The sequence below is a fragment of the Clarias gariepinus genome, chromosome 20 (assembly GCF_024256425.1).
Source record: "Clarias gariepinus isolate MV-2021 ecotype Netherlands chromosome 20, CGAR_prim_01v2, whole genome shotgun sequence".
In the NCBI taxonomy this organism is placed as follows: Eukaryota; Metazoa; Chordata; class Actinopteri; order Siluriformes; family Clariidae; genus Clarias; species Clarias gariepinus.
In genome coordinates, this window is record NC_071119.1 from 10,525,093 (window position 1) to 10,552,634 (window position 27,542).

The 27,542-nt window shown below is 37.7% G+C and overlaps 2 protein-coding genes across 2 annotated transcripts in view; both read left to right on the top strand.

Moving 5' to 3' along the window:
* LOC128508315 (C-type lectin domain family 4 member M-like) overlaps positions 1 to 27,542 on the top strand; it is a 324,096-nt gene that overhangs the window by 271,839 nt on the left and 24,715 nt on the right. The gene's annotated exons all lie outside the window — the stretch shown is intronic.
* Positions 15,399 to 26,994, top strand: LOC128508327 (C-type lectin domain family 4 member E-like). The gene is made up of 5 exons (XM_053479605.1): positions 15,399 to 15,593; positions 25,758 to 26,012; positions 26,165 to 26,304; positions 26,396 to 26,511; positions 26,718 to 26,994. Exons 2-5 carry the CDS (start codon positions 25,850 to 25,852, stop codon positions 26,854 to 26,856), a joined length of 558 nt encoding a protein of 185 aa, XP_053335580.1. The 5' UTR covers positions 15,399 to 15,593; positions 25,758 to 25,849; the 3' UTR covers positions 26,857 to 26,994.

The following is a 27,542-nucleotide window of genomic DNA, read 5'->3' on the forward strand; positions in this document are numbered from 1 at the left end:
AAGATGTGTGTGTAGTTGCATTAAACTTATATTAAAACAGATCAGTATGAGTGGTGACTTTTCAAATGAAAAAAAAATAAAAAATCTCTTGTTCCACTAGGGCAGCTTTGGCCCCTCGGGGCAAGATTCCACAAGACCTCTGGAATGTGCTTTATGTCTGGTACCAGGGCTGCAGCTCATTTGATAGATCGATAGGCCTTTAATAGATCGAGTTTGTTTGATTTTGCCAATTTATGCTGGATTGGCTTTTCTGTGGGTTTAGGCTGGACAGGTTAGCCTTTGGTCCAAGAGGGCATGGGTGCTCATGATTCTCTCATCAGTTTACACATTATATATACATTTTCTAAGCATTTTCTATTGCCTTGCACCTTCAGTGTCTAGGTTCAATTCTTGGCCAGGCTCAATTCCTGTCTCTGTGTTAATGGAGTTTGCATGTTCTCCCTGGCTTGGTGGGTTTCCTCCAGATACAGAAATGTAGGTTAGGTTAATTGTTGTTCCCTAAATGTGAACAATGTAAATGAGTGTGTGTATGTGTGTTTGCCCTGCGATGGATTGGCACCCTGTCCAGGGTGTACCCCGCCTTGTGCCCTAAGTCTCCTGCGATAGGCTCTGTGTCCCCGTGACCCTGAATACAGGATAAAGTGATATAGGGTGATAATGAGTGAGTGAGCAATCATTTTCTGTAAAAAAGAAAATCATCTGGTTTACAGAAAATCCCAGAATGGAGGGCAAAGGCTAGAAGAAGTAATTTCACAACTTCTGTTAAATTCTATTAGAAGCTATTGAATAAATGTTTAATTCTGATAATTTTTGGTTGATGATATTTATGCCTAGAAAGGCCTTGTTTTCCCGAAAGCCACCAAAAAACCTTATAGAAAAGTGGAAGTTAGCCTTTTACATAATCACATGAGACATCTCTGTAGATCACATGCTAGGACCACAGTTTGCAGAAATCCTAGCTTTTATACCAAGAAAAGAGCACTCTACTTTTTTTGTCAGCAATTTTATTTAAACGTCACTTCCTTTTTTTTACATACACTTATTTTTTAAGATTCTTTTAGAGTTTCCTGATTTTATTCAAGTTTGACATCCGGTTGTCACCTACCAGCTTTGGACCTTTATGTCTGTTTTGGGCCTTTTTGAAACTTTTATTTTTAATGTGTTGCTCAGTGTCTTCTGCGTCACTGCTCAGTTTCAGTTCATTAGGTTTTCTGGGTAGTTCTGATTATGTAAGTTATTTAAGTTCTTCACGTACATTAATCTCGTCATTTGTTGCATTTAATCTGTTTAGTCTCTCACTCTTACTCATCCTCTATATTGCTTATCCTGTAGAGGGTCACATGAGGCCTATCCCAGGGGACTCTGGGCACTAGGCTGGGTACACCATGGATGGGGTGTCAATCCATTGCAGGACACACAATCACACTTACACTATATGGGCCATTGAGCAATTAGCCTAATCTGCATGTCTTGGGAGTGTAGGAGTGAGCTGGAGTACACAGAAAAAAGAAAAAAAAAAACATGGGAGAGAGCATGCAAACTCCACACACACAGACCTGAGAGAAGGATTGAACCCGTGGTCCTGGAGGTGTGGGGACTTTTTTTTTTGTTTTGTTTCAATAAGTTTACATCTATGGCACTTTATAATTGTGACTTTAGACTTTGACTTACTTTATTTAGGGTTTATTATTTTTATGGAGATGTTTTTCTTTAAAGTTGATTTATTTAAATTAAATGTAAACTTTTTTGGGAGGTTTTATTTAAGGTCTAGTTACCATTTTGTTTTTTGGAATTGCCACCTTTCTTTTCCCTGCATATTCATGTGTGTGTGTGTGTGTGTGTGTGTGTGTGTGTGTGTGTGTGTGTGTGTGTGTGTGAGACTGTTTTTATGTTTAGGAGTGTTCCAGAAAAACAGTCCAAGAAATTAACATGGTTAAGTCTTATTTTCTACAATTTTCGGAAATAGTATACAACTAGGCGATCACATATATATACAGTATGTAACATACAGTTGTTTTCAAAATAATAGCAGTGTGATAAAAACAAGTTAGTAAAGCTTCATATCCATATAATAACTTTTCATTTAAAACACATAAATGCATTGGACACCCTGCATGTTCTATTCTGAATCACAGCATGAAGAAAAATGTGCTAAATGTATTATTAGTTTACAGAAAGTGAAGAAAAACAAATATTAGTCTGTTAAAAAAAAATAGCAGTGTCATCATTCACCTTTATAAAGTGATGAATTAACTGTTTAAACAAAAATGCTTGAAGTTTATTCTTTCTTGTGCATCTCTGAAGTAATATTTAGTTGTAAAACCATGGTTTCTGAGAACTGCTTCACATCTGTGACTATTTTACTACACACCACAATTCCTCTGCATTTTTTGGTTTCGTCATTTTTTATGACAAGTTTTCTATTAAATTAATGTCTGGGGATTGGGCTGGCCACTCCATAACGATAATCTTGTTGGTCTGGAACCAAGATGCTTCTCACTTACTGGTGTGTTCAGGGTCGTTGTCTTGTTGAACCACCCATTTCAAGCGCATTTCCTCTTCGGCATAAAGCAACGTGACCTCTTTAAGTATTCTCATGTACTCAAATCAATCCATGATCCCTGAAATGTAATAAATAGACCCAACACCATAGTACGAGAAGCATCCCCATATCATGATGCTTGTGCCTTCATGCTTCACTGCCTTCACAGTGTACTGTGGCTTGAATTCAGTGTTTGGGGGCCTGACAAACTGTCTGTGGCCCCTAGACCCAAAACGGACAATCTTGCTTTATTCAGTGCACAAATTATTGCGCCATTTCTCTTTAGGCCAGTCAATGTGTTCTTTGGCGAACTGTAACCTCTTCAGCACATGTCTTTTTTTAAACAATGAGACTTCTTGCTGATAACTTGGCTTCACATACCTGTCTTCTAATAGTAACACTACTAACAGGTAACTTTAGGTGTTTTTTGACCATGCTGAAACTGATCATTGGCTGAGTCTTTTCATTTTAGTTTACCATTTTCTTTGACGTCTTTCTGGTTTTGATCTCCATTTTAAAGCATTTGATATTATTTTAGCAAATCAGTCTATCATTTTCTGGACTCCTTTGTATGTTTTTTTTAAATCTCTAATCAACATTTGAATCAAAGTACGCTGTTGTTCTGAACAATGTCTGAAATGACCCGTTTTACTCTGATTTTCAGGAGGAAATGCACAGGACAACTTTTTCTGCTTTTATCCTTGAATCAGGGGAACTTGTTTGACACTTGTTTTTTACAGAATAATTTACCTCTCCAATTAAACTCCACACTGCTATTATTTTGAACACGCTCCATTTCAATTAATGATTAAATTACACAGGATCAGGTGCATCCAATCATGACTGTTGGGTCTGTTGGTTTTCTATTATTCCACTACTCCTACAAGTAAAATATTTACCATGAAGAAATATAATTTCTCCAAAAAACAATTATTGACCTTATTACTGATGTTGGACTGCTATTATTTTCAACTGTATGTACTCCACATACTTCTGACCAATATATCTTGACCCAATATACAAAGTTATATGGACGAGATGTAGTACAGAATGCCTTTTGTGATTGGCAGTTTGCAGGGCTCAATTTGAGGGGGGATGGCATACAGTACCATAAATTTTTTTGTTTTGTTTTGTCATAAAAAATATTAATATCCTCTATGTATGATCATTTTCAAACTAATAACTATGATTAGTCAATCAGAAACCAGTACTGTAACATGTTGCTCACAAGCTTACGCAAGTTTGCATCATTTTTTGCCCTGTTTGCATTTGCGCAACAGCCAAGAGAACAGTTGAAACACAGCTTTTGACTTATTAAAAAAAATTAATGAAGAGTAATGAAGATACAATACATATGCACAAATCCTATTAGCAGAGTCGCGATGAAAACGAGCGATTCAGTTTAACATGGAAGTTTTCGAAATGACTGACAGCTTTAATGACTGTAAAAGATGAGTTCTTTACCCATTGTTGGTAATTTCATCTCAATTTAAAAAATAGTCTTTGTTATTATTATTATTTTCTTTTATTAGACTTTGTGGCTTTACCTACATGCTTGGGTACAAAAGGGTCAAAAAGGGAGAAAGTCCAACGACATGCATATTGGCTCTCCCTAAATTGCCCACAATGTTTGAATGAGTGTGTGAGGGTATTGTTGCGTGTGTGCCCTGCTACTCGCACCCCACCTCTTGCCCCACTGTAAGTCTCCTGGGATAGGCTCCAGGCCCCCCGCTATCCTGTATATAGGATAATGTGGTGTAGACAATGAATGAGTGAAAGTGCATATTGTTATGAAATTGTTATATAGCAGGAAATTTTCCAGTTGTATTCTTTCTGTGATAATTTTGTATCAATGAGGATTCTATTATGTGACTTTAAAGGGTTTCATGTGTCTCTTGGGTGTCTGTCAAAGGAAACCACAACATTAAAAAGCACATTGTAAAAGGAACAAGCAACCATGGAAAAGGGGAAGTGGGCCTTTCAAAAGGAAGACTGTTAATTTCTTTAGAGAGAAACCGCTTATAAGTGTGACTGTTTTTAAGACATCAGTTACTATATTTTCAGTGCAAACATTTAAAAATGATCATCCATAATTGTGTAATAAAATATAACATTTTATAAATCTCTGGGGGAATCTGCTAGTCACATAAGAGTTGAGTTCGGCCTTGTTAGTGACTTTTGTACCTTTCAATTAAGACATAATAATAGTTGAAGTTACTTGAATTAAATAACATTGGGGGGGGGGGGGGGGGGGGGTATGGCATGTGGCAATGTTACCGATGTTGGAACACCACTGGTATTTGGTTGTCTTTTGAATGTTAGAGTTTCAGCTGAGTGTTAATTGCATTGAGATACTGTTGAATGATTGACTCCAACATACTGCAAAACTTTTGAAACGTGTTACAAAAACTTTAAAATAAAATATTTTAGGCATTTATTTTTGTTTCTGAATTAAAATACACAATGTTAATGTTTTCCCCTTAAGCCACCATGTGTGTAGTTGCTTGTGAAGTTCCACAAAGTAATCTGGGGTTAGGCCACAATCTAAGAGTGTTAAATGCTAGCCACTATTCTACCCGTAGATTCTACTGCTAATGCTGCTACATGAACATACACTGATTAGCCATAACACTACAATGCAAAGCATCATGCCAAGTATTGTGTAGGTGGTCTTTGTATTACCTGGGCAGCTGTGGCCCTGTGCGGCATGACTCCACAAGACCTCTGGGGTGTTCTGTAGTGTCTGGTACCTGAATTGGCAGGATATTGTTTGGGTGCAGTGGTTTACAGGGTGGAGCCTTTGTTAATTATGGAAGTGTTTGTCCAGCACATCCCAATGGGTAGTGTATTGGATCAAGATCTGGGGAGTTTGGAGGTCGGCATCATTGGGCTTGTGTGCTAAAGCTTGTGTGTGGCAGGCAGTGGCCTACTGGGAGTTCTGGTGCCTTCTTATTGTAGCAGTTTTTGTTGCTTTTGCTTTTCTGTTGGATTTGAGTGATTGGGCTGGCCTGAGGGATCAGGCTGGTGGTCACCACGGGCATGGGTGGGCCTTGATCCTGCCACCGGTTTATTGATGATTATATTGGTGATCAGTGCTGTTCAGTTCACATAATCAGTGTATTGCTTTGTTACACCACAAGCACCACGAACAAACTCAAGTAAAAATATGCTCAGCCATCTGTATCTGCAAGGAATTGGTTCCAAGGACCCCCAAAAGATACTGTAAAAAAATCCACAGATGTTCCTCCTTCCATAGTATTTGTTGTATATAACCTACAAGCAGTATCCTGTATCCTTTAAATCATCTCTAGATTGGCCATAAGACTGGCTGCAATTTACCAAATCAGTAAATCAAGTAGCAGCAAAAAAAACGAAAGATTGTATTAGAATATCATGAATTTATTATATTTAAAACATGAGAATAAATACTATAAATAAATGTTAAAACCAGTTATGCATATTTGTAATATTGTGTTAGGACTAATCAATTAGTCCTAATGCAATGTTTCACAACAAACCACAATGTTAGAAGCACAGTTTGAAAAGAAGAAGCAAACATGGGAAAGGGGAAATAGGTTTTCATGCAAGTTTTGTGCCAACATGACTAACAGTAAAGTCTCATAGTCATGTCAAGGAATTACACAAGTCTGCACTGTTAGCATTACTGCTTAGGATGAAAGAAAAACAATGAACAGCATATGGATGAACTTAGTACAAACCTGTGATATATGGAAGTGATGTATAGAATTCTGCCACTGAAATCAGAAGGGATTCTGTGTGAATGAATGTGTGATTCTGTGTGAAAGAGAGAGAGAGAGAGAGAGAGAGAGAGAGAGAGAGAGAATATACCTTTTTGTAAGTTTTCCTTACAGGTTCTAGTCAGTCGGGTCTCAATCACATCTTCATTTGCATGCATTTATAAGCATTTCTTTACGTAAGTCCTTTATATCAGCTGATTTGTTATGTACTGAAATTCTTGAGTTTGTATCTTTTTTTCCATCAACGTATCTTTGCTTTGGTGTTCTCTGATCAGCCTCCAGCCCGATCAGGTCTGTTATCTTTATTTAATGTTAAATATGAGGTGGGTCCCAATATGTCAAAGTGGGACTGATGAAATTTATAATGAACACAGGCATATTAACATTTACAGAAGATTCAAGCACAGTACACTACTGAGACTCTTCAATTTGCAGAAGAGAAATTAATTATATTAATTATATTTAATTAATTAAATACCAAGATTTAAGTTCACTTACTGTGTAAAATACATGAAGTGATATGATGTGTGACTAACACAAAGACAGAAACAACTGAAATTCGTGGTGGTCCTGGACAGTCTCCCTAAAATCCTTGGAGAACTCCTCCAATGCTGAGGCTGTGAAATGGGGCAGGACCTAGAACTGATGTGAGAGCTCTGCATCTGCTTACTGTAAAGGAAGCCAATCTGGAGCCCAGAGCAAGCATTAGATTGTTTATTTTTTTTCCAATATAAAACATATCATATCATCTCCATCATATTAAAACCCTGGTAAAGTCCATACCATAATCATCATCAGTGTTGGGGGACGTTACTTTTCAAAGTAACTAATTACATTACAAAACCTTCTAAAGAAAAGTAACTAGTTTGCGTACTTTTCCATTGCGGGAAATGAAAACTCCTTTGTGATTCCTTATGTTTGCTGTTTTAGACAAGACCTTTATAATTATTTTACCATCCTCACTCGGCGAAGTTTGGTCTGTTAAATACCAACAGCAGGAATAACAAAGTAGGGTGGGTTATCAGGGGCTTGTGGGATGACACTTATTTGAAAATATAACTAACTAACAGAGCACTTAAATGAAAAAAAAAGTAATCCAAGTACTCTCCTAGTACGTTACTTTTTAACACGTTACACCCAACACTGATCATCAACATGTAGACTCATTCTAGCCATCACTGTGTTATTTAATATTATTATATTTAATTATCATTGTAATTTTGTTGGAACATCTGTCTTCTTTTAGGATTTCTGTAAACAATCTTCGTTAACTCTCTCACATATATTGAGTAACGATTTAGCTCATGCTGCAAATATTTTAAATTACCATCCCAGCGAAGCAATGTCTCAGAATCAACCACATGTCTTAAAACCTTCTTTAAGTGTTCCTCACAGTACCTGAGCTGCTGCTCCACAGACAGAGTGGTGGGAGATGAAGGCAGGACCTGAGGGTGATATGCCTCCATGTTGGGTGGAGCAGGAATGATTGGAGGAGCAGAGTAGCGGGCAGCAATAAGGTTAAATATCATAACCCATGATTTCTGCTCACTTTCACTCTCCGCCTGGAAGTAGAAGACTCTGGAGTCTGCACTCCTAAGGCACAGTGTATGATCCCTTTTTTCATGATATACAGAACAAGCCATGGCATGATGAAGGCTAATGGCAATCTTGTTGTCTGGCTCACACAAGTCAGATGAGTCTTTCTGTAGATGTAGAATCATGCCTTTTACAACCGCAATAAACATTTTCCATCCTCTCTGGCCCTTTCTGGTTTTTCTCCCAGTCGCATCCTGAACTCTTTTGCAGATGAGCTTTCCTGTTTTGTGGACAACAGTGGTAGTGTTGGTGTCAAACATCGATGTTTCCTTACTGCCCAGATCCAGCTTTCTAGTTTTTATTCTTAACAAAACAAGCGGTTTCCTTTTAATCGATTCATAGACGTTTTTCAAGTCTTCCTGAGGATACCGAGAGTCACAGATCGCACTATTCAGGTTGGCTATAAAATCTTCACAAGTCATTTTCCTCCCTTTGTGACCTCCATTAAGATCAGCATTCAGTATGATCATGGCCCAGCTCTGGTAGTACACTACACTCTGTAAGGTGAGCGGTCGTCCAGTACATGTAAGGTAGCGATGAGAGAAGTGATTTATAAGGAGATCCTGAATCTCAAGTTCATCCTCTGGCCAAAACACTTTGAGGAGCGATCGGAGAGACTCCTGCAGAGACATTGATCCAAAGTAAAAGTATGTCACATATGCTTTCAGTGTTTCCTCAGCCAATTCAAGGTCCTCACTCAGCTGCTGGATAGTGAGCATACGTCTGTACTTTTTCTCTTGGTAGAGCTGCTTGGCGAGGATTTGCCCTTTCACATGGGTTTCTCTGCACTTCCAAAAGAGTTTTCCTTTTTGTAATTTACCCGAGATGCTGCCTTGGAAGTCTCTCACAACTTCTTTCTCTTTTGTTAATTTGTGTGCAGGATCTTCCTGCTCTGTTGGGGCAAATGCAACTTTTCCCTGTTCCGTTGCTCCAGATGCAACTTCTTTATCTTCTGAAGCAAATAGTTTGTCTTCTGTTACTACATATGTAACCTTTTCATCTTGCTGTTGATCCATGTTGACATTGTTAGCCAGGTTTTAATCCATGAAAGTAGAAAATTCTGTAATATTTTATGACACCTGGTATAAGAATGCTTGTGCTGTGTGCAGCCGTCCTTATCAACAGGCATCATCTTTATGATGTCATTACACACGTCACAGAGCCATTACACCATTCATGACATCATTGAGGAAGACCTCTGAGACTTCTCTACGATTCTGCGGCGTCCTCGTGAGACTGGGGATCACATGGTCACGTTGTTTAGCGTTGCATGTTCAAGTTCAAGTTCAAGTTCAAGTGGGCTTTATTGTCATTACAACCATATACAGTTAGTACACAGTGAAACGAAACAACGTTCCTCCAGGACCAAGGTGCTACATGCAACATAAACTTACAACATAAATTAACAGAGACACTAAACTAGCTAACCAAGAGGCCTAGTTAACTGGCTAGCAGAGACAGGACAGAGAGATCTAACATAAATTACAACATAAATTAACAAAAACTAACTAGCTAAGTAACATTTTTACAGACAACATAAAGTGCACGTGCAAATGTGCAAACAAGAGCAACAACAAAGTGACAGTGCGCAACTACGACATAACAGAACATAAAATATGGTGTTGAGGTAGTGGGTAAACAAACATTCCTTAAAACAGCAGCAAGATTTGAGGAATTAGTGCAAAAATGTAGTCCAGTAATGGTCATTGTGCAAAAAGATTGTTAAAAACAGTGAAGCATTTACAGGTTGGTGTGTACGATAATTTGGTGGTGTAGGTCAGTGTGTCTGCACTTGTGTTGATTAGTCAGTCCAGTCTCAATATTTTGAGGTAGTTGAGTTAAGCTGTGTGATAATGTTTGTGTTTGTGTGTGTGTGAGTGTGTTTGTGTTTATCAGTCCAGTTCCTTTTTGTTGAGGAGACGGATGGCTTGTGGAAAAAAGCTGTTGCACAGTCTGGATGTGTGTGCCCGAATGCTTCGGTACCTTTTTCCAGATGGCAGGAGTGTAAAGTGTGTGTGAGAGGGGTGTGTCCGATCAGCCACAATGCTGGTGGCTTTGCGGATGCAGCGTGTGGTGTAGATGTCTTCAATAGAGGGGAGAGAGGCCCCGATGATCTTCTCCGCTGTCCTCACTATCCGTTGTAGGGTTTTGCGATCCGATATGGCACAATTCCCAAACCAGACAGTGATGCAGCCGCTCAGGATGCTCTCGATAGTTCCTCTATAGAAGGTGGTCAGGATCGGTGGTGGAAGCTGGGCCTTCCTCAGTCTTCTCAGAAAGAAGAGACGCTGTTGGGCTTTCTTCTGTAGGGAGCTGGTGTTGAGGGACCAGCTGAGGTCCTTCTCTAGGTGGACACCCAGGAATTTGGTGCTTTCGACGATTCCCACAGAGGAGCCATTGATGCTCAGCGGAGAATGGTCGCCTCGTGTCCTCCTAAAGTCAACAACCATCTCCTTTGTCTTGTCAACATTTAGAGACAGGTTGTTGTCTTTACACCAGTCTGTTAGCCTCTGCACTTCCTCTCTGTACGCTGACTCGTCGTTCTTGCTAATGAGACCCACCACGGTCGTGTCATCAGCGAACTTAATGATGTGGTTCGAACTGTGTGTTGCTACACAGTCGTGAGTCAGCAGTGTGAACAGCAGGGGACTGAGCACACAGCCTTGTGGGGCCCCAGTGCTCAGTGTGGTGGTGCTGGAGGTGCAGTTCCCGATCCGTACTGACTGAGGCCTACCGGTCAGAAAGTCCAGGATCCAGTTGCAGAGGGAGGTGTTCAGGCCCAACAGGTTCAGCTTCCCAATTAGTTGTTGGGGGATGATAGTGTTGCTATGGGCTATGAAGCTGATAATTATTACAAAGTTGCTGTGAACAATTTAACTCTTATTTTCAGAAATGGATAAAGTTTATTAGATTTTGTTAATGCCTTCAGCAACAAAAGCATATAAATAAATAGGTAAATAATGTAGAGTGGTAAAAAGTTAAAATGATTCACATTGAACCGCTTTATGTGGCACAACACTGCTCTCTAGTGTCATTAATGATGAGGGTTTAAGGGTATTAAATCTTGTGTTTATACTTCAAACAAGTAATTATACTAATGAGACACCTGATCCTACTCTGTTTAATCAGGGCTTTTCAAAGTATGTTCAAGTCATGACACACCCGTCATGACACACCCTTCAAGTCTGTTTAATAGAAATATCACACGATTACATCAACAGGACATTAATATGTAATCTCTCTTAGAATTTATTCTAATATATGTTATAAGGTAGATCACATATTTTTTTTATTAAAACAAGTTTATGAACAGAATAGTATTAGGAGTACAGTAATAATGTACATTGATGAATGAGGTCCCATTGTTTCAGACACCTACAGTATATAATTGTTTATTATTATTATAGCTCTTCAGCCACCCCTTTATAGATACATAAAACACACACAAATACACACATACGCACTCATACACACACACACACACACACCTTTTCCTCTTTGCTGTTCATGATCACCCGGGCTGCTTGTCTCTTTCTGCAGTCCTGTCTGCTCTCAGTCCAGCTCATCTTAACAGTGGAGATGTAGTAAATTAAGCTGAAATAAATAAATAAATAAAAAACCATTCTTGTAAAAACGTATTTGCAATTGGTGAGAAAGCACTAACTAATTCTCTGTAACTGCATCTCGGGACTCGTGCAATCGCATTATGCAAATACATGTCTATTATAAGACATGTTTTTACGCTGGAAAGGATGGTGGAGAGACGAGTGAGCTTATTTGCTGCCCAATGCAATGGCTGGGAGTACTTTATTTAAGCACACAGCATGTAAGGCATGAGCAGCACCTTCACTCAGGAGCCTACATCCAATTCAGAGTCAGTCTGAACTGGAGCACATTTCACACGTCACACACCCTCTCAAACACAACAGGGCCGAAGCCACTTACCCAAACACCTTTCCCCATCACGGTGAACACACCAACATTCCCGCAAGGCATGCTGGTCGTCAGCCGCCGCCCCGCCCACACCACAATACTTTTCTCACATAGATATACATTTATACAGAATGTTACAGGCACAGGACAAGTACATTTATTATGTAACCAGGTGGTTTGGACAGTAAAGTAAAAGGCAAAAGGGAAACCCCCTGTGATATATGCTCAATGCTTTTTATGCATTAAGAAATCCATGGAAAATAGGACGCTGCCCCTTTAAGACAATTACAGGACTGCGTGTGGAGCGCATGTGTGGCAGAGACGCAGAAAATGCTGAAAAAGCATGAGTTAGACGAAACTTTGCTCCTATAGTTTTGTTTATTAAACAGCAAAACTATAGAGAAACATAGGATAAAGTTTAGAGTAGAGTTTTCCTCGTTTAGCGCTGGTTGGGATTTTGTGAGCAAGTGCTTTGTGTATCCATGGGAGAGCGCGTAAGTCTATTTAATATATTACGATAAAATGCGCAATGTGACTTAGATAGCATGACCAAGACTAATGTCAAGTGAAATTGTATGCAGAGGGGAGAAGGTTCTGGAAGAGTTTAATGTAATTCTGCGGTACAAGGATAATTGTAAGTTTGTTTTATTTGTACTTAATGCCATAGTTAATGTAAATGTTTTATCTACTGAGTTCAAGTCATATGTTTCATGTGTACATAATCGGTGTGATGTGCAAATTGATGTGTGAGTGTAAGCAGTTCCTAATTGTTGTTTTCTGTATTTAGGAGGCTGCTACCGTTGTCTTTAGAGGGTTAAATTCTTTTGGGAAAATTAAGCTGTAAGCCTGGAGGTTTCAATATTAAGCTGTATGCACCCAATGGGTGTTTGATCTATTTTATTGATTGTTGCTGTTTGTTTATTTTGTTTGTTTGTGTTCATTGCTAAGAGCCAGTGAGGCTAATATATTTAATGCTGTATTTTCTTTACAAAGATACAGTCAAGAATAAAAGATCCCCACATAAAAATAATTGCTTGTGTGATCGCCTCTTTATCTTAACCATACCAACGCGGGGCCACAATTATATCAAATAACTTGTCTTTATATTGTACTATGTGTGTGGATGCATGCAAAATCAGAGAAAAATATTTTGAGAAACTATAGCATTGATAACCATGTTAACCCTAGGATGCACAAGTGGGTCAAAAATGACCCGGAGAGGTATATCTTTGTAATGAAAAGTTGTTATCTTTTCATATTCCAGGTATTCCTCAAATAGCATGTTTTTGATATCATTCCATTAAAATGTTTAAGTTACCTCTTATACTTTTTAAGAAATTATAATATTTGTATTACTACCCCAAGTTTCCATAAGTGGGTCAAAAATGACCCACATGCATTTCCCATACAATTCCATGGGGACCTCAAGTCAAGTCAAAGTTTATTGTCACATACATAGTTATACATGTACAACATGTAGTGAAATGTATTGCATACAACCATCAGCCTCATGTAACAATCTGACAATAACTATTATTACATTCTAAATGTAACAATGGCACACATGAAATTAGTAATAGTGCATACACTTGAATTGTCTACACACCCCTAACCCTGAATTTAAGTCCGCTCTACAATTTTTAGGCTCCCTACGATGGTTGTATAGATGGTTTACACTGGGAGACAACCAGGGGAAGACGTTCAGAAGAATCTGGGGGAGCACATTGTCCGGCAGTTGTGCAGTAGATTTAGAAACACAGGTCGCAACATCAGCACAGATAATTTTTTCACAAGTGTGCCTCTTGCGCAGCATCTCCTGGAAATGGATCTCACTATTGTGGGGACTCTACGGCAGAGCAAGCCAGATATCCCTCCTCTGATGAAGGCTTCCAAGTCCAGGGAAGTTCACAGCACAGAGTTTGGATTCAATGGCAGCATTACTATGGCCAGCTATGTCAAAAAGAAAGGAATGGCTGTTGTCCTCCTGAGCACAATGCACCACAATAAAATGGTGGATGAAAACACCAGAAAGAAAAAAACAGAAGTGATCACATTTTATAACAAGACCAAAGGAGGTGTTGACACCATGGACCAAATGGTTGGCACCTACACCTGCAAGCGACAAACACAGAGGTGGCCCATGGTGCTGTGGTACAACATCCTTGACATTGCCACCCTAAATGCCTATACCTTTTTCACGACTCAGCACCCTGAATTCAACAGAGGTATCACCAATGCACGACGACTCTTCCTAAAAGAGCTCTCAAAGGAGCTTGTCACACCACACATGAGGAGTCGACTGGAAGGCTGCCCACAACTGCAAACCCCGATAATTGAAGCAATGGGAAGGTGTGGAGTGACAAAACCCACAACCCAGCCAAAGGACAGAAGCAGACAGGGCCAACTGAAGAGAAAGAGGTGTCAGATCTGCCCAAGTAATAAAGGTCGCAAAGTCAGCAATAGGTGTGGGAAGTGCAATGTGCCTGTGTGCAATAATCACAGCCAGAAACAGGTAGTCTGTCACAACTGCATGCAGTGAGGAGACAAGAAGGCAAAACAGGGACTATCACATCAAACCCTTTAGCAAACACGGAGACTTACCTGCAAAATAATAGAAAAGAGTGAGGAACTGTCAATGACCAGACATTTACACACATACACATAATGAATGTTGACATTGTTCTATTGCTGTTCTGTATAATATTCGTTTTTTAATTATCAAAATGTTCAAAATCTGTAATAAAGTGAAAAATAATACAATTTCAAACATGAAATCATTTTTGTGTGGTCTAAAATGTCATACAGACTATGTTACAATTCATTATTCACAACCAATATGACAAAAATAGCATAAAACACATTGACTTTTATAGGTGGGTCAAAAATGACCCATTTACCGAAGAGTGTGGGGTCATATCACTCGTGCATCATAGGGTTAATTAGGTTGTGCGGTTTGGAGACTTATTTCTACTGGGTAAGTGCTGTAAAGTATTTCTGTCGAGTGAGGGTCATTGGATGCAAATGCAGTTTACTGAGTTTAATAAATTAGTCAAATGAATTAAACATGTACTGTAGCAAAGTCAACAACATAAAAATGTTTTTTTGTGGTCATGGGTCCTATATTCTGAGAAGAGAGACTTTTTCCAATTCTATCACAAACACTAACAGCATGCTTCAGATGTGAGTGTAAAAGCGATAAAGGTACAGTATGGAGTACCTTAATTTATCATTCTGGATGTGTACAATATACATTTTTCAAGTTTTAGAAGCACACTGAGCAGTTCAGGTCTGTCTCATTGTACAGTAAATGAAATATCTACAGTCCACAGTAAGGGTGTTATCTGCTACCAGTAATTTCTGGTATGTTTGGTAGCTAAAAACCATACCTTGATCCAACGGTGGGCATTTTGTTGTAAATGTAGACCACATACAGTGATATCCACCTGTGAAAGTGCTGCCTGGTTTTATCTTGCCTGGTTAACCTTTTCCTCGAATGGATCACAGCTGTATATATTTAACTACAGCTCATACATAGAGTCAGTCTAAGAGCTGCATCAGAGACGGAACAGACCTGAGTACTAGGCTGAAGGCAATCTGATCTGAGAAATCAGAAACAGACATGAGTGAAATTATGTATGCAAACTCAGGGATTTCAGCAGACAAAAGATCAGCTGATTTAAATGACTCATTTGGAGATATCTATGAAAATACAGACGAGTGGAAGAGCCGGATGACAGGAAGTTGTAACCAATCTATGACCTCAGGTACCGTGCACATCCAAACAGTTTACATTTACAAATGATTTGTGTTGGCCAGTACATTATTATATTAGTGGCATAATAAGAATAAAATAAGAATACATGGAAAAGTGTATACTTATGTATCTACTTTAAGGTTTCATAACAGTACTGTAGTTAATTGTATATTGGGTTCCAGTATATAAGAGTAGAATAAGGTTTTTAAACAATAAAAAGTAAAATAAAAAGTTTTACTGTAATTTACTTTCTATGCCAGTTTATTACTTTTTTGCAAATGTTAATAAATTCTGCTATTTTAAAAACATGCTTTATCATCATAAGCATAATTTCAATCGCCAACACCACTTTAAATTAACCTCATTATTGTATAAACACAGCAACACACAGCTAAGCAAACACCATCCAGTTAAAAAAAAAAAACTGCCTTTGTGTGGAAATGATTAGTGAAGTTAAGAAAGACATTACTGTAAAAAGAGTAAACCTTCATTGGATACTTTGTGATTCCAGGTCCACAGTGAGGTATAAACCAGCAGAAGTAAACGCAAGTGATTAATATTGGTAATAGGAGATTTTTGCAATATTTTAATTTTTTTTTTTTAATGTTTAAATGACCTCAAACTAACTTTGAAAGGGTCTGAAACAATACAATAATTATTGCTGTTGCTGAGCTACAGAGCATGTTGTGCCAATTCTAATACCTTGACCTGATAAAACATTAATGAACCAAACCAATACAAAACAATACAGCACACTGTTCAGTCTGGAAGAAGCCCAACTCTAGCTTATTTCACACCACGTGATCTGAAGCAGTAAACCAGGAACAAAGTTGCTGTCCAAAATGAGCCAGTCATGTCTTATTACTCATAAATAAGAATAATATAAGCACACTGAAAAGTAGTACTTGAACAGTATTACTGTTAATTAACTGTATGTGGGAGGTATGCAGTATTTAACAGTGATATGCAATTATTTTGTACTACTGCAAGATTAAATATAATTCACATTTCATGTGTTCCTTCTGTGTATCCAGTATATTTATATTATTATAAAACTGCCAAGGCTACAGTGGTGTGAAAAACTATTTGCGCCCTTCCTGATTTCTTATTCTTTTGCATGTTTGTCACACAAAATGTTTCTGATTATCAAAAACCGTTAACTATTAGTCAAAGATAACATAATTGAACACAAAATGCAGTTTTTAAATGAAGGTTTACGTCACTAAGGGAGAAAAAAACTCCAAACCTACATGGCCCTGTGTGAAAAAGTAATTGCCCCCCTTGTTAAAAAATAACTTAACTGTGGTTTATCACACCTGAGTTCAATTTCTGTAGTCACCCCCAGGCCTGATTACTGCCACACCTGTTTCAATCAAGAAATCACTTAAATAGGAGCTAACTGACACAGAGAAGTAGACCAAAAGCACCTAAAAAGCTAGACATCATGCCAAGATCCAAAGAAATTCAGGAACAAATGAGAACAAAAGTAATTGAGATCTATCAGTCTGGTAAAGGTTATAAAGCCATTTTTAAAGCTTTGGGACTCCAGTGAACCACAGTGAGAGCCATTATCCACAAAAGGCAAAAACATGGAACAGTGGTGAACCTTCCCAGGAGTGGCCGGCCGACCAAAATTACCCCAAAAGCACAGAGACAACTCATCCGAGAGGCCACAAAAGACCCCAGGACAACATCTAAAGAACTGCAGGCCTCACTTGCCTTAATTAACGTCAGTGTTCACGACTCCACCATAAGAAAGAGACTGGGCAAAAATGGCCTGCATGGCAGATTTCCAAGGCGCAAACCACTTTTAGGCAAAAAGAACATTAAGGCTCGTCCTAATTTTGCTAAAAAACATCTCAATGATTGCCAAGACTTTTGGGAAAATACCTTGTGGACCGACGAGACTAAAGTTGAACTTTTTGGAAGGTGCATGTCCCGTTACATCTAGCGTAAAAGTAACACAGCATTTCAGAAAAAGAACATCATACCAAAAGTAAAATATGGTGGTGGTAGTGTGATGGTCTGGGGTTGTTTTGCTGCTTCAGGACCTGGAAGGCTTGCTGTGATAGATGGAACCATGAATTTTACTGTCTACCAAAAAATCCTGAAGGAGAATGTCCGGCCATCTGTTCGTCAACTCAAGCTGAAGCGATCTTGGATGCTGCAGCAGGACAATGACCCAAAACACACCAGCAAATCCACCTCTGAATGGCTGAAGAAAAACAAAATGAAGACTTTGGAGTGGCCTAGTCAACGTCCTGACCTGAATCCTATTGAGATGTTGTGGCATGACCTTAAAAAGGCGGTTCATGCTAGAAAACCCTCAAATAAAGCTGAATTACAACAATTCTGCAAAGATGAGTGGGCCAAAATTCCTCCAGAGCGCTGTAAAAGACTTGATTGCAGTTATTGCTGGTTCGGGGGGAATTACTTTTTCACACAGGGCCATGTAGGTTTGGATTTTTTTCTCCGTAAATAATAAAAGTCATCATTAAAAAACTGCATTTTGTGTTTACTTGTGTTATCTTTGACTAATAGTTAAATGTGTTTGATAATCAGAAACATTTAAGTGTGACAAACATGCAAAAGAATAAGAAATCAGGAAGGGGGCAAATAGTTTTTCAAACCACTGTATATAAAGGGAAGAGAAAATCATCAACTGCAGTTAATAAAGTTTTGTTGATTATTTCCTTATAGCAGCACACCCTGCCATATGTTATACCTTATTAATAACAATAAATTGTCTCCTTTGAGACCCACACAAAATTAAGTTAGACATCATTGCTCTCTCTCTCTCTCTCTCTCTGTGTCTATGTGTCTGTGTGTGGTGAGGTGTTGCATCTTACAAAGTAAACCACATTGAGTTTCAGGTTCCCTTTTAACCAAATTCTGACACTGTCAGGACTCGAGCAGCAAAGGCTGAACAATCACTGTCATAAATACATAATGAATTATAACAAATTAACACTAAAGAAAGTATATGGTGAGATGATGCTTATAAAAGGCCATGATCTACCAACACCAAGATTAACAAAACATGCAAAGAACACAAAGGGCTCTCCACAATTATGTAAAGATTAGTAAAAAAAATTTATATAAAAAGAAAATAGCGACATTTTGGTGAAGTAGCTTCATCTTGCCAAAAAAAAAAGAGTGAACAAAAGAATTTGTACAAAAAAAAAAAAAAAAACTCATTTAGAAATAATAAACAAACAAAAAAAGATCAATTGTACCAACTTTGTGTTTGACATGGCCCTGAGCCAGGAGTATTATATAAGTCTAACTTTGAAAAATACCTTAATACATGAATTTCCTTTCACTAACAAATACAACATGCAGGCATGTTTTAAATGTTTTAAACATGGGATAATTATACAATGTTTCCTTATTTGCTGTACTTGATGATTTTCCTTCAACGGTATGTTGATAAATAGGATGGTACAGTAAATAATTTACCCTGGTCACATTTACGTCCTTCCCTCTAATCCCTGACACAGCTGTCATTAAGTGACTGACTGGCACTTTAAATTAACGTAAAATGTTCAGTGGAACTAGTCTTTATTAAAAAAATATTTATAATTCTCAACTTCACATTGTTACATACTACAGTCATCCCACCATATTTGTATTAATAAATTCAACCAACCACCAGTTAAAAACATTGGGAAAATATGTCCCAGAAGAAAGTTTTAAATAGCAAAACATGAATTTGCTGCACTATGATGAATCCAGGCAAATAGGCACGCTTATTAACAAATGTATCTAAATAAAGCATTTGCCACACACATTTTGCAAAGCATAAGAGCATAAGAAATCTAAACAAATTAAATAAATACATTTTTGAATTTGTATTTGCAACCTTCTCATTAAGGCTACGTTGGTCCAATGTAATTTGCTGGGTACATGAATTGTGCACAATGATGTAAAAAGTAGAGGGTGTCTCACGAATCAACATACAGTATTTCTAGAAAAAGTTGCATTCCAGAATCCAGAGCCTATCCAGGTAACAATGGGCATGAGGTACTTTTTAATTTAGCACTTGTTGCATTAACAGACATCTTAACAAATGAAGAATATTTCTATTAAAAGGCTCACTTCCCTTTTTCCACATTTGCTTGTTCCTTCTAAGCTGTGCTTTTAAGTTTGTGGTTTTCTCAGACATGTGACAGACACATTTAACCATTTAATTATTCACATATAATTCACTGTAAAAAATAGCTGTACTTTTAACAGTAAAATACAGTATAAATGCTACAGAATAAAACCATATTTCACAAAACGTATAATTTACAGTGAAAAACTTAGTTTTACAAAGTAAGACCTTAAATTTAACAGTTAAAAACATATGGAAATATGGTTTATTGCAGTTAAAATAAAATAAAAAGTTATGGATGTAACATATAAACTCTCAAAGAAAGGTATTTGTTACTAATATACTGCAGCATCAGTTTATATTTTACTAAACCTTTGTTAATTTAAAAATCAGAAAAATCTGCCCATAAAAAAAAAAAAACGTAAATGTTACGGTAAAAAACGTAATTTTGCCAGAAATTTACTGTAGAAAATACGGTAGCAACATTATTGGTTGTATGGGATTGCACTCATTATACTGTAAATTTTAAGGATTTTAATAGTTTTTTCCACGGTTTATAGCCGTCTAATAGACATTAACCAAGGACTTTAAAGACGTGAATGGTATTCGGCCCTTTGATCACTGTGGCAAGGAAAGCCGCTAGCACACTTTTACTTCCGTATGTAAAATTACCCCTTTTCCATAAGAACTTGTCCGTGTTTGTTGTTGCCCCCCTTGTGCAAAAACCCTTAAAAAATACATGAACATATTTAACACCCCAGTGCAGTGTGCACTTAAAAACCACAATGCAGGACAGAGGACATAAACAATTTTAACATGTGTGTGTGATAAAATCATTTTTTTGTGTAAAGTTGTAATAAAATCTCTTCTATAAAATTATATGCTTAGATTGTCTGCCCAAAACGCTTAAAAATGTCCACGCATGACACTTAAATATTTGATTTTAGGAATTAAAATATTGTTTTGCTGTCTTTATTAAAAAAATACATGGCACCATACTGATGTCCAAGTCTTGAATAAATTTTGATGGGTTTTGATAATTTGATTTAGGTTTGTATTCATCAATTAGTATAAAAGTACTCTAAAATCTGAATGCTTAGCAATGTAACTTCCATCTCTTTTAGCTCCCAGCTAGTGTGATAAAATTTAGCTTTCACAGAATTGCTGAATGAATTCATTGTGGTTATTCATAATAAAAAAAATAGTCCAGCAATTGTTAGCAAGCATGGTATTGTAGTGGTTAGCACTTGCACCTCCAGGGTCCGGATTCGATTCCCAGCCAGGCTCAATTGCCGTCTCTGTGTGCATGTGTGTATGTTCGCCCTGTGCTTGGTGGGTTTCCTCCAGGTACCCCCCCCAAATACAGGATAAAGTTGTATAGACGATGAGTGAGAGAGTACTGAGCTGTAAAAAAGATGGAAATAAACCATTATTATTACAACATAAATCTTTAAATTATACAGTTCTAAGCTTTAAATAAACATGGTTATGATCCGTATTTGTTACAATGTAAACCCTGGAATTTGACGGGAATAATTTTTTTATAACAACATAAACATGTTAATTAGACAGTTATAAACCGTAAAATGTCAGTTAATCTGTAAAATCTACAGTATAATGAGTGCAATCTCGTACAACTTCTGGCAACCACAGCTGCCGTTTCTTTTTTTTACCATAAAATTTACAATTTATTTTTTACAGTGTTGTTCAGGAACACAACTGAACAATTTGCTAATATTTCTGATCATTTTAATTAAAATGTTGGTTTGAAACTGGGAGAAAATTAATATATACTATAGATAGACAGACAGACAGACAGACAGACATTATTGATCCCATAAGGAGAAATTATTGCGGCACGTTGCACAAACAATAGTAAGGGGGGAAAGGAGGGGGGAGGCAGAATGTTATTGTAATGTATTTAAATAAATTCAGTATTGCAGATTATGCTATATAGAAAACACAGAGTGCAAACTAGCAATTAAAAATAAAAAAGAGATAAAATGTGCGAATTACCATCTTTTTGATTGATTGATTGATTGATTGATTGATTGATTGATTGATTGAATCATTCATTGGTTGCCTTTTCTCTTTGGACTAAAAGTAAAAAATTCCAGTGCCCTAGTCCTATAAAATTTCTGTTTTAATATATTTCATATTGATCATGATTTTTATTTCTTTCGACACTGTAAATCAATAGTGAAGGCCTCCAAAATAAAAGAATCCCATTTAAACAGCTGATATTGAGATGTGTCTGCTACTCATGATCTGTAAAGCCTTCATAACGGCTCTAATCCAAGGTGCTGTTAATTGGTGATTTCTGATGCTGGTGACTCTAAATGTACTTCTCCTCTGCAACAGAGGTATGTTTTGGTCTTGCTTTCCTGAGAAGTGAGTCTTTGAGAGCCAGTTTCATCATGGTGATTGATGGGTTTTACAAATGCATTTGACAATACTGTCCTTGCATGTGTGGCAATGTGGGTGATGGGGTTCTTTCATTGGCTTACAAGTAAGTCAATTGTCACCCACAATAGCCTATCAGGATGGCTCTTGCAGGTATTTAAGGCTGGAATAATCTACCTGGTGTACGTCACGACTAGGACCGCCTTCACAGCGTGCGCGAGGACAGAAGTATGCGCATTGGCTAATGGATATCTGTTTGAGTCAGACTGTCTACTCTTTGTCGGCCGTGGAGCCTTCACTTGTGCATGTGTTATTCTGCATGGTCCGCTGTGAGCGGCACTACAACTCGCATGGCGAAACGATTCGTCTGGTGGATGTGAATGTCTGACGCGGTGCCGGCGAGTCTCGTGATGGCGGAAGTATTTGCCCTCCGCCTTGCCTGAGGACGGCGCTGCTATTTCTCCTCCTGTTTCTTCTCCTGCTGCTTCTCCTGCTGTTTTTTTTGTGTTTTTCGTTTCGTTGTTCTTTTAATTCCTCTGCTAACTGTATAAGCAAGTCAGATTTGCCTTGCTACTGTTCACAGGCCTGTTTGGGCTTTTGGTTACCTGTATCTGTGATTGTTTCATGGAAAGTGTTGTAGCTTCTGGAGAACTCTGACTTTGATATGACTGATCCAGCGACAGTTAGATTGGAATTTCTTTGTTTCTTTTGTTTGTGTTACTTTTGTTTGATTATGTTGGTCCACCTCAGGCACTGTTGAGCCGGGAGGCTAGCTAGCTACTTAGCTCTGAGTATGGGTGGTAGTGTAATAGTGTGGAGTGCAGTGCTGATTGTATTCCTGTTTCAGGATTCTGTGTGTGTGGATGCGTGTGAAGTGCACCTTAAGGTTTGTACCTCGTTCAGCCTGCCCCTGCCACTGGGAAGCCTGTGCCTGGAAGTTGTTCTGTCCTGTTTTTGTAAGTTTTGTTTCATTTTATTTCTTTGTGTGATTTATTTTGTGTTTACACAGAGTGCCCTGTTTCACCTATACTGTGCGTGATGGCCATTTGAAACCTAGCATTGCATGCTATTGAGTTTTAATTTATTTTATTGTGAACTCAAATAAAGTTTTGTACATTTTGTATCCTGTCTTTTGATACACTTAGCCTAACGAACTTGTGTTTCTTATTTGGGTTATTTCCCCGGTTAACCTCAGGGTGGCGTAATCGAGTCTAAAACTCATATTTAATTGCCTTACCATGGCGTTGCCACACATGGACTGTTTCAGAAAAGCTGACTTCCATGTTTTAAAAATATACTACTGACTATTGTCCTTGCCGTTGTTGTTGTTGTTATTGTTACATAATGACATAATACACATAGTTTTCAAATCCCCACTGTTGTTGTAGAATGTACAACAACCACAAAAATCACTAAACAAAACCAAAGAAATTCTCATGGGAATTTTAAATTTTTAAATTTTTGAGCGGTAGTGTGACCCTCAAAATGGGATGTTCAACAAACAGATATCAGTGTGGTGGTAAGGTATCCATGTACTGTCAATCTTTCTTTATTTTATAGCTTCCATCCACATAATTAAACAGCAATTGATCCAACGCATCTTTTTATCCTATTTTGAATTGTAGTATTGATAACATCCGGACCCTGGAGGTGCCAGGTGACAGTGCTAACCACCACACCACTGTACTGATTAAGTCTTCTTATGATCATGAATACAGTATGACACATGACCAAAAATCAGAGAAAACCTCAGCAATCTTGTTGATGAACTGTGACTTAATTTTTAATTATCAAAGTTATAAAGACTACACTAGCACCTAGCAACATAACTTAGAAAGAATATAACAGAAATAACTTTTAGACACTATCGCTGCTATATTGACATTTCTTAATTCCCTGCTGTTATAAAAAAAATTTCTGCTGAACTGTTGCAACAGCAAAAGTTTTTTTTTTTATTGGTGTTATTTCCTGGCTTTTATACATTAGTCTATTGAGAAATGTCTTGTGGTTTAAAATGTCTATTGACTTTCTCTTGCAGACAAATACAGATATTTTAATGCACTCTGAAAGAAAGAGTCAAGCGTGGCAAAGAGGAAGTGGACCTCTTTCCAAAAGCTATCAGTTCACTAGGCCTAGCTGACATGTTTGAGACAAGAGGCTTCTTTTAAAACACTTAAAACTATTTGCAGTAGTGTCTATGCTAAAAAGGCAGCTGAACTGCGAACTACAGTACCTATCTACTGATAATGTTACTCAAAGTTTAATAGAGTTATACTGTATATAACTATGGGGATTCACATTTATATGTATGTGTTATGTGTGGGCCCATACAAGTTTGTAATATACAGTAGTTGTTGTAATAGCTTATCATAGTTTAATAGCTGTGATTTTTTCAACAGAAAAGTCATGTGATCGTTCTATTAAACTCTCTTCTGCACCAACTCTTTTGTGCTATAAAATTGCCTGATAGTATGTGAGAGATAATCTGATAGTGTACTTGTAACTCCAATTAGTTTTGCATGACTCAGTAATGCACTACAACATTGTTATTGTCAAATTGTAATTCACAATTAGTCTGTTCATCACTAAATGGAGCTAAAGTAAATTAAAAAACAGATGAATGATATAAATATTAGAATAAAACCCCGAAGAGTAAATGTAAGACTCCTACTGGTTAAGAGGGAGCAAGCCCCGCCCTCCCCTGCTCTGTAGCGTCGCATGTTCTTATAAACACAGAAAGAGACGGATGTGCATGAGACCACTGTTGATTTTAACCGCGAGTTATTGCTGAAAAAAACAACAACTATAAACGTGATAAATTGAGCAAATATCCATATACTTGATTCGTGTGAACATTTTGGACTTCGGAACCATCGCGATCTGCACGGGTGTGGATGAAGCGGACAGGATCTTCTCTGAGAGTGAGCATTTTGAAGTGTGCTGGCTAGGTTTTTGTGGGATCGTAAGATCTGGATCTCTTCCTGACGAGGAAGATGGCGAGCCTTTCTTTTTGAATCGAACCAGAGCCATTCCGAGTTGGCCCAGAAGGGCAGGTTGCTCTTCTTTCACGAACAATCACAACAGTGCGGTAGGACGAAATCGCACCAATCACATACTTTTGACTTTTTGGATTTGACTTGACTGAACACTGACTATTACGCTGACAAGACTGACATATCTGAGCTCAGATAGGATTGGGATATTATTATTGATGCTGTTGGTTTTATTTAATATTTTCATTTCTGTTATAAAGAGTTGTTTACTCATTGTTATACATTTCAATACAATTCAAGACAATTTTACCTGTGACTCCAGTCATTCTTCTCCACGCAACTCACTTTATCCCTTTTACGAATCTAGCTATTGGCCCATTCTTTTCATTTTACTATAACCTACCCTACCCTATCCTGTAGCGAGCTACATACTGTATGGGAGAAAGTGTGATCTTTGATTCAGTTTATTTGCAGAAAATAATGTCAATCATATAACATATTTGGATACACTGAAACAGTATATAAGCACAATCCAGCTTTGTCTTAGCCTGCTACAGATTGTCCTGGTGACCATTTAATAATTTGTACAGTAGCATAGGAAAGGTGGCATAGCTATACAGCAAAATTGAATCCACACATGTGTCTTTTTTTTTTTTTTTTTTTTTTTTCTTTTAATTATTAGGATTCAGCATTGAAAGGGGCAGGTGTTGCAAACTAAGTGCAGTGTGAGTGGGGGTGCTGCTGTGTGTTCTCCTGCTGACCGCCGGGACTGTGATGTGCATCAAATGCACCAACCTGAATACAGACAAAGACCAGTTCCAGACCAGTTACAACAACCTGACTATAGAGAGAGACCAGTTACTGATCAGTAATACCATCCTGATTACAGAGAGAGACACCTATGCCAGGTGTTATGATTACACTTTGGCTTTTAAAGGTGAGCAGCCACTTAAAATATTTTTATTGTTTGGTATAATAATAATAATAATAATAATAATAATAATAATAAAAAGCATTTAAACCTAGGCATGTGCATTTAAAAATAGTATTAAACAAACACCCTGAGCATTTTGTTTTCTATGTAATCAGATCTTATTAAACAGGGATGGAGATTCTTCAGCTCCAGTCTTTACTACATTTCTACTGAGGAGAAGAGCTGGACTGAGAGCAGACAGGACTGTAGAGAGAGAGGAGCAGACCTGCTGATCATAAACAATGCAGAGGAATGGGTGTGTGTGCGTGTGTGCGCGTGTGTGTGTGTGTGTGTGTGGGAGGGAGTTGACACCAGTGAATTTATTTCATATTATTTTTATATAAAAGGAGTTCATCATTAAACAGCTGGGCAGTTATAACCAGGCGTGGGTTGGTCTGACTGACAGAGACACAGAAGGAGAATGGAAATGGGTGGATGGTACAAAACAGACCAGCGGCACCAGGTAAGAAAAAAAAAACTGGATGCTGGATCTTTGTGTGTTTATGACAATGCCTCAGCTAGCGCACTGCAGTCGATGAATGAAACCATGTTAACATTATCTTTTGGTCAGATATGGAGTTATGGAGTTCTCTTCATAATTGATAAAATTGTTATGAAGCTCTGTGAGGTAACTGTGTAAAATGAAGATTCTGACTGTCTTGCTTTCAGGTACTGGCATAAGGGAGAACCGAATGATCAGGGTAATAATGAAGACTGTGGTGAGATCAGGATGTTTTCAGATAAAAAGGCTTGGAATGACCTACCATGTTCTCATAAAATACAGTGGATCTGTGAGAAAAATGTTTAATGGTGAATTTAGAAACAACATCAACATTATAAAAGATAACACTGGACACTTTAATATCTATAATAATATTAACTATAATTATCATTCTTTACCAAGGAGTTATTAAGTGACTCTCAGTTAATCTGCCACCTTCTTACACAAAACTATTCCATGTCAATTCACTTATTTCATATTATATGTTTTATATAATTTATATCAATCTCATTCAAAAATAGTGTTCAGATTACAAAGAGCAGGGTTTTTAAATGGTCTCAATAGAGATTTATTTTTAGTCACTCACTCCTCGTGCTCCTCGTCACGCGTTATGTGCTGCCGGTTAGAAACCCGCGCCACGGGATTAAATAACACTTATAAGCGACCTTATGCAAGGCTTCTGAGTACTGAATCCTGCACTGTAAAAAAAATCCCGTAGTTTTTACGAAAAAAAACTGGCAGCTGGGGTTACCAGAACAATTCCGTAAAATATACAGCAAAACAGTAATTGCTTTTACTGCATAGCATGTATTTTTTACAGTTTAAACCAGTAAATATAACAGAAGTCTAGTGTGTTATATGCTGGTTTAAACTGTAAAATGTACATGTTATGCAGTAAAAGCAATTACTGTTTTGCTGTATATTTTACGGAATTGTTCTGGTAACCCCAGCTGCCAGTTTTTTTCCGTAAAAACTATGGGATTTTTTTTACA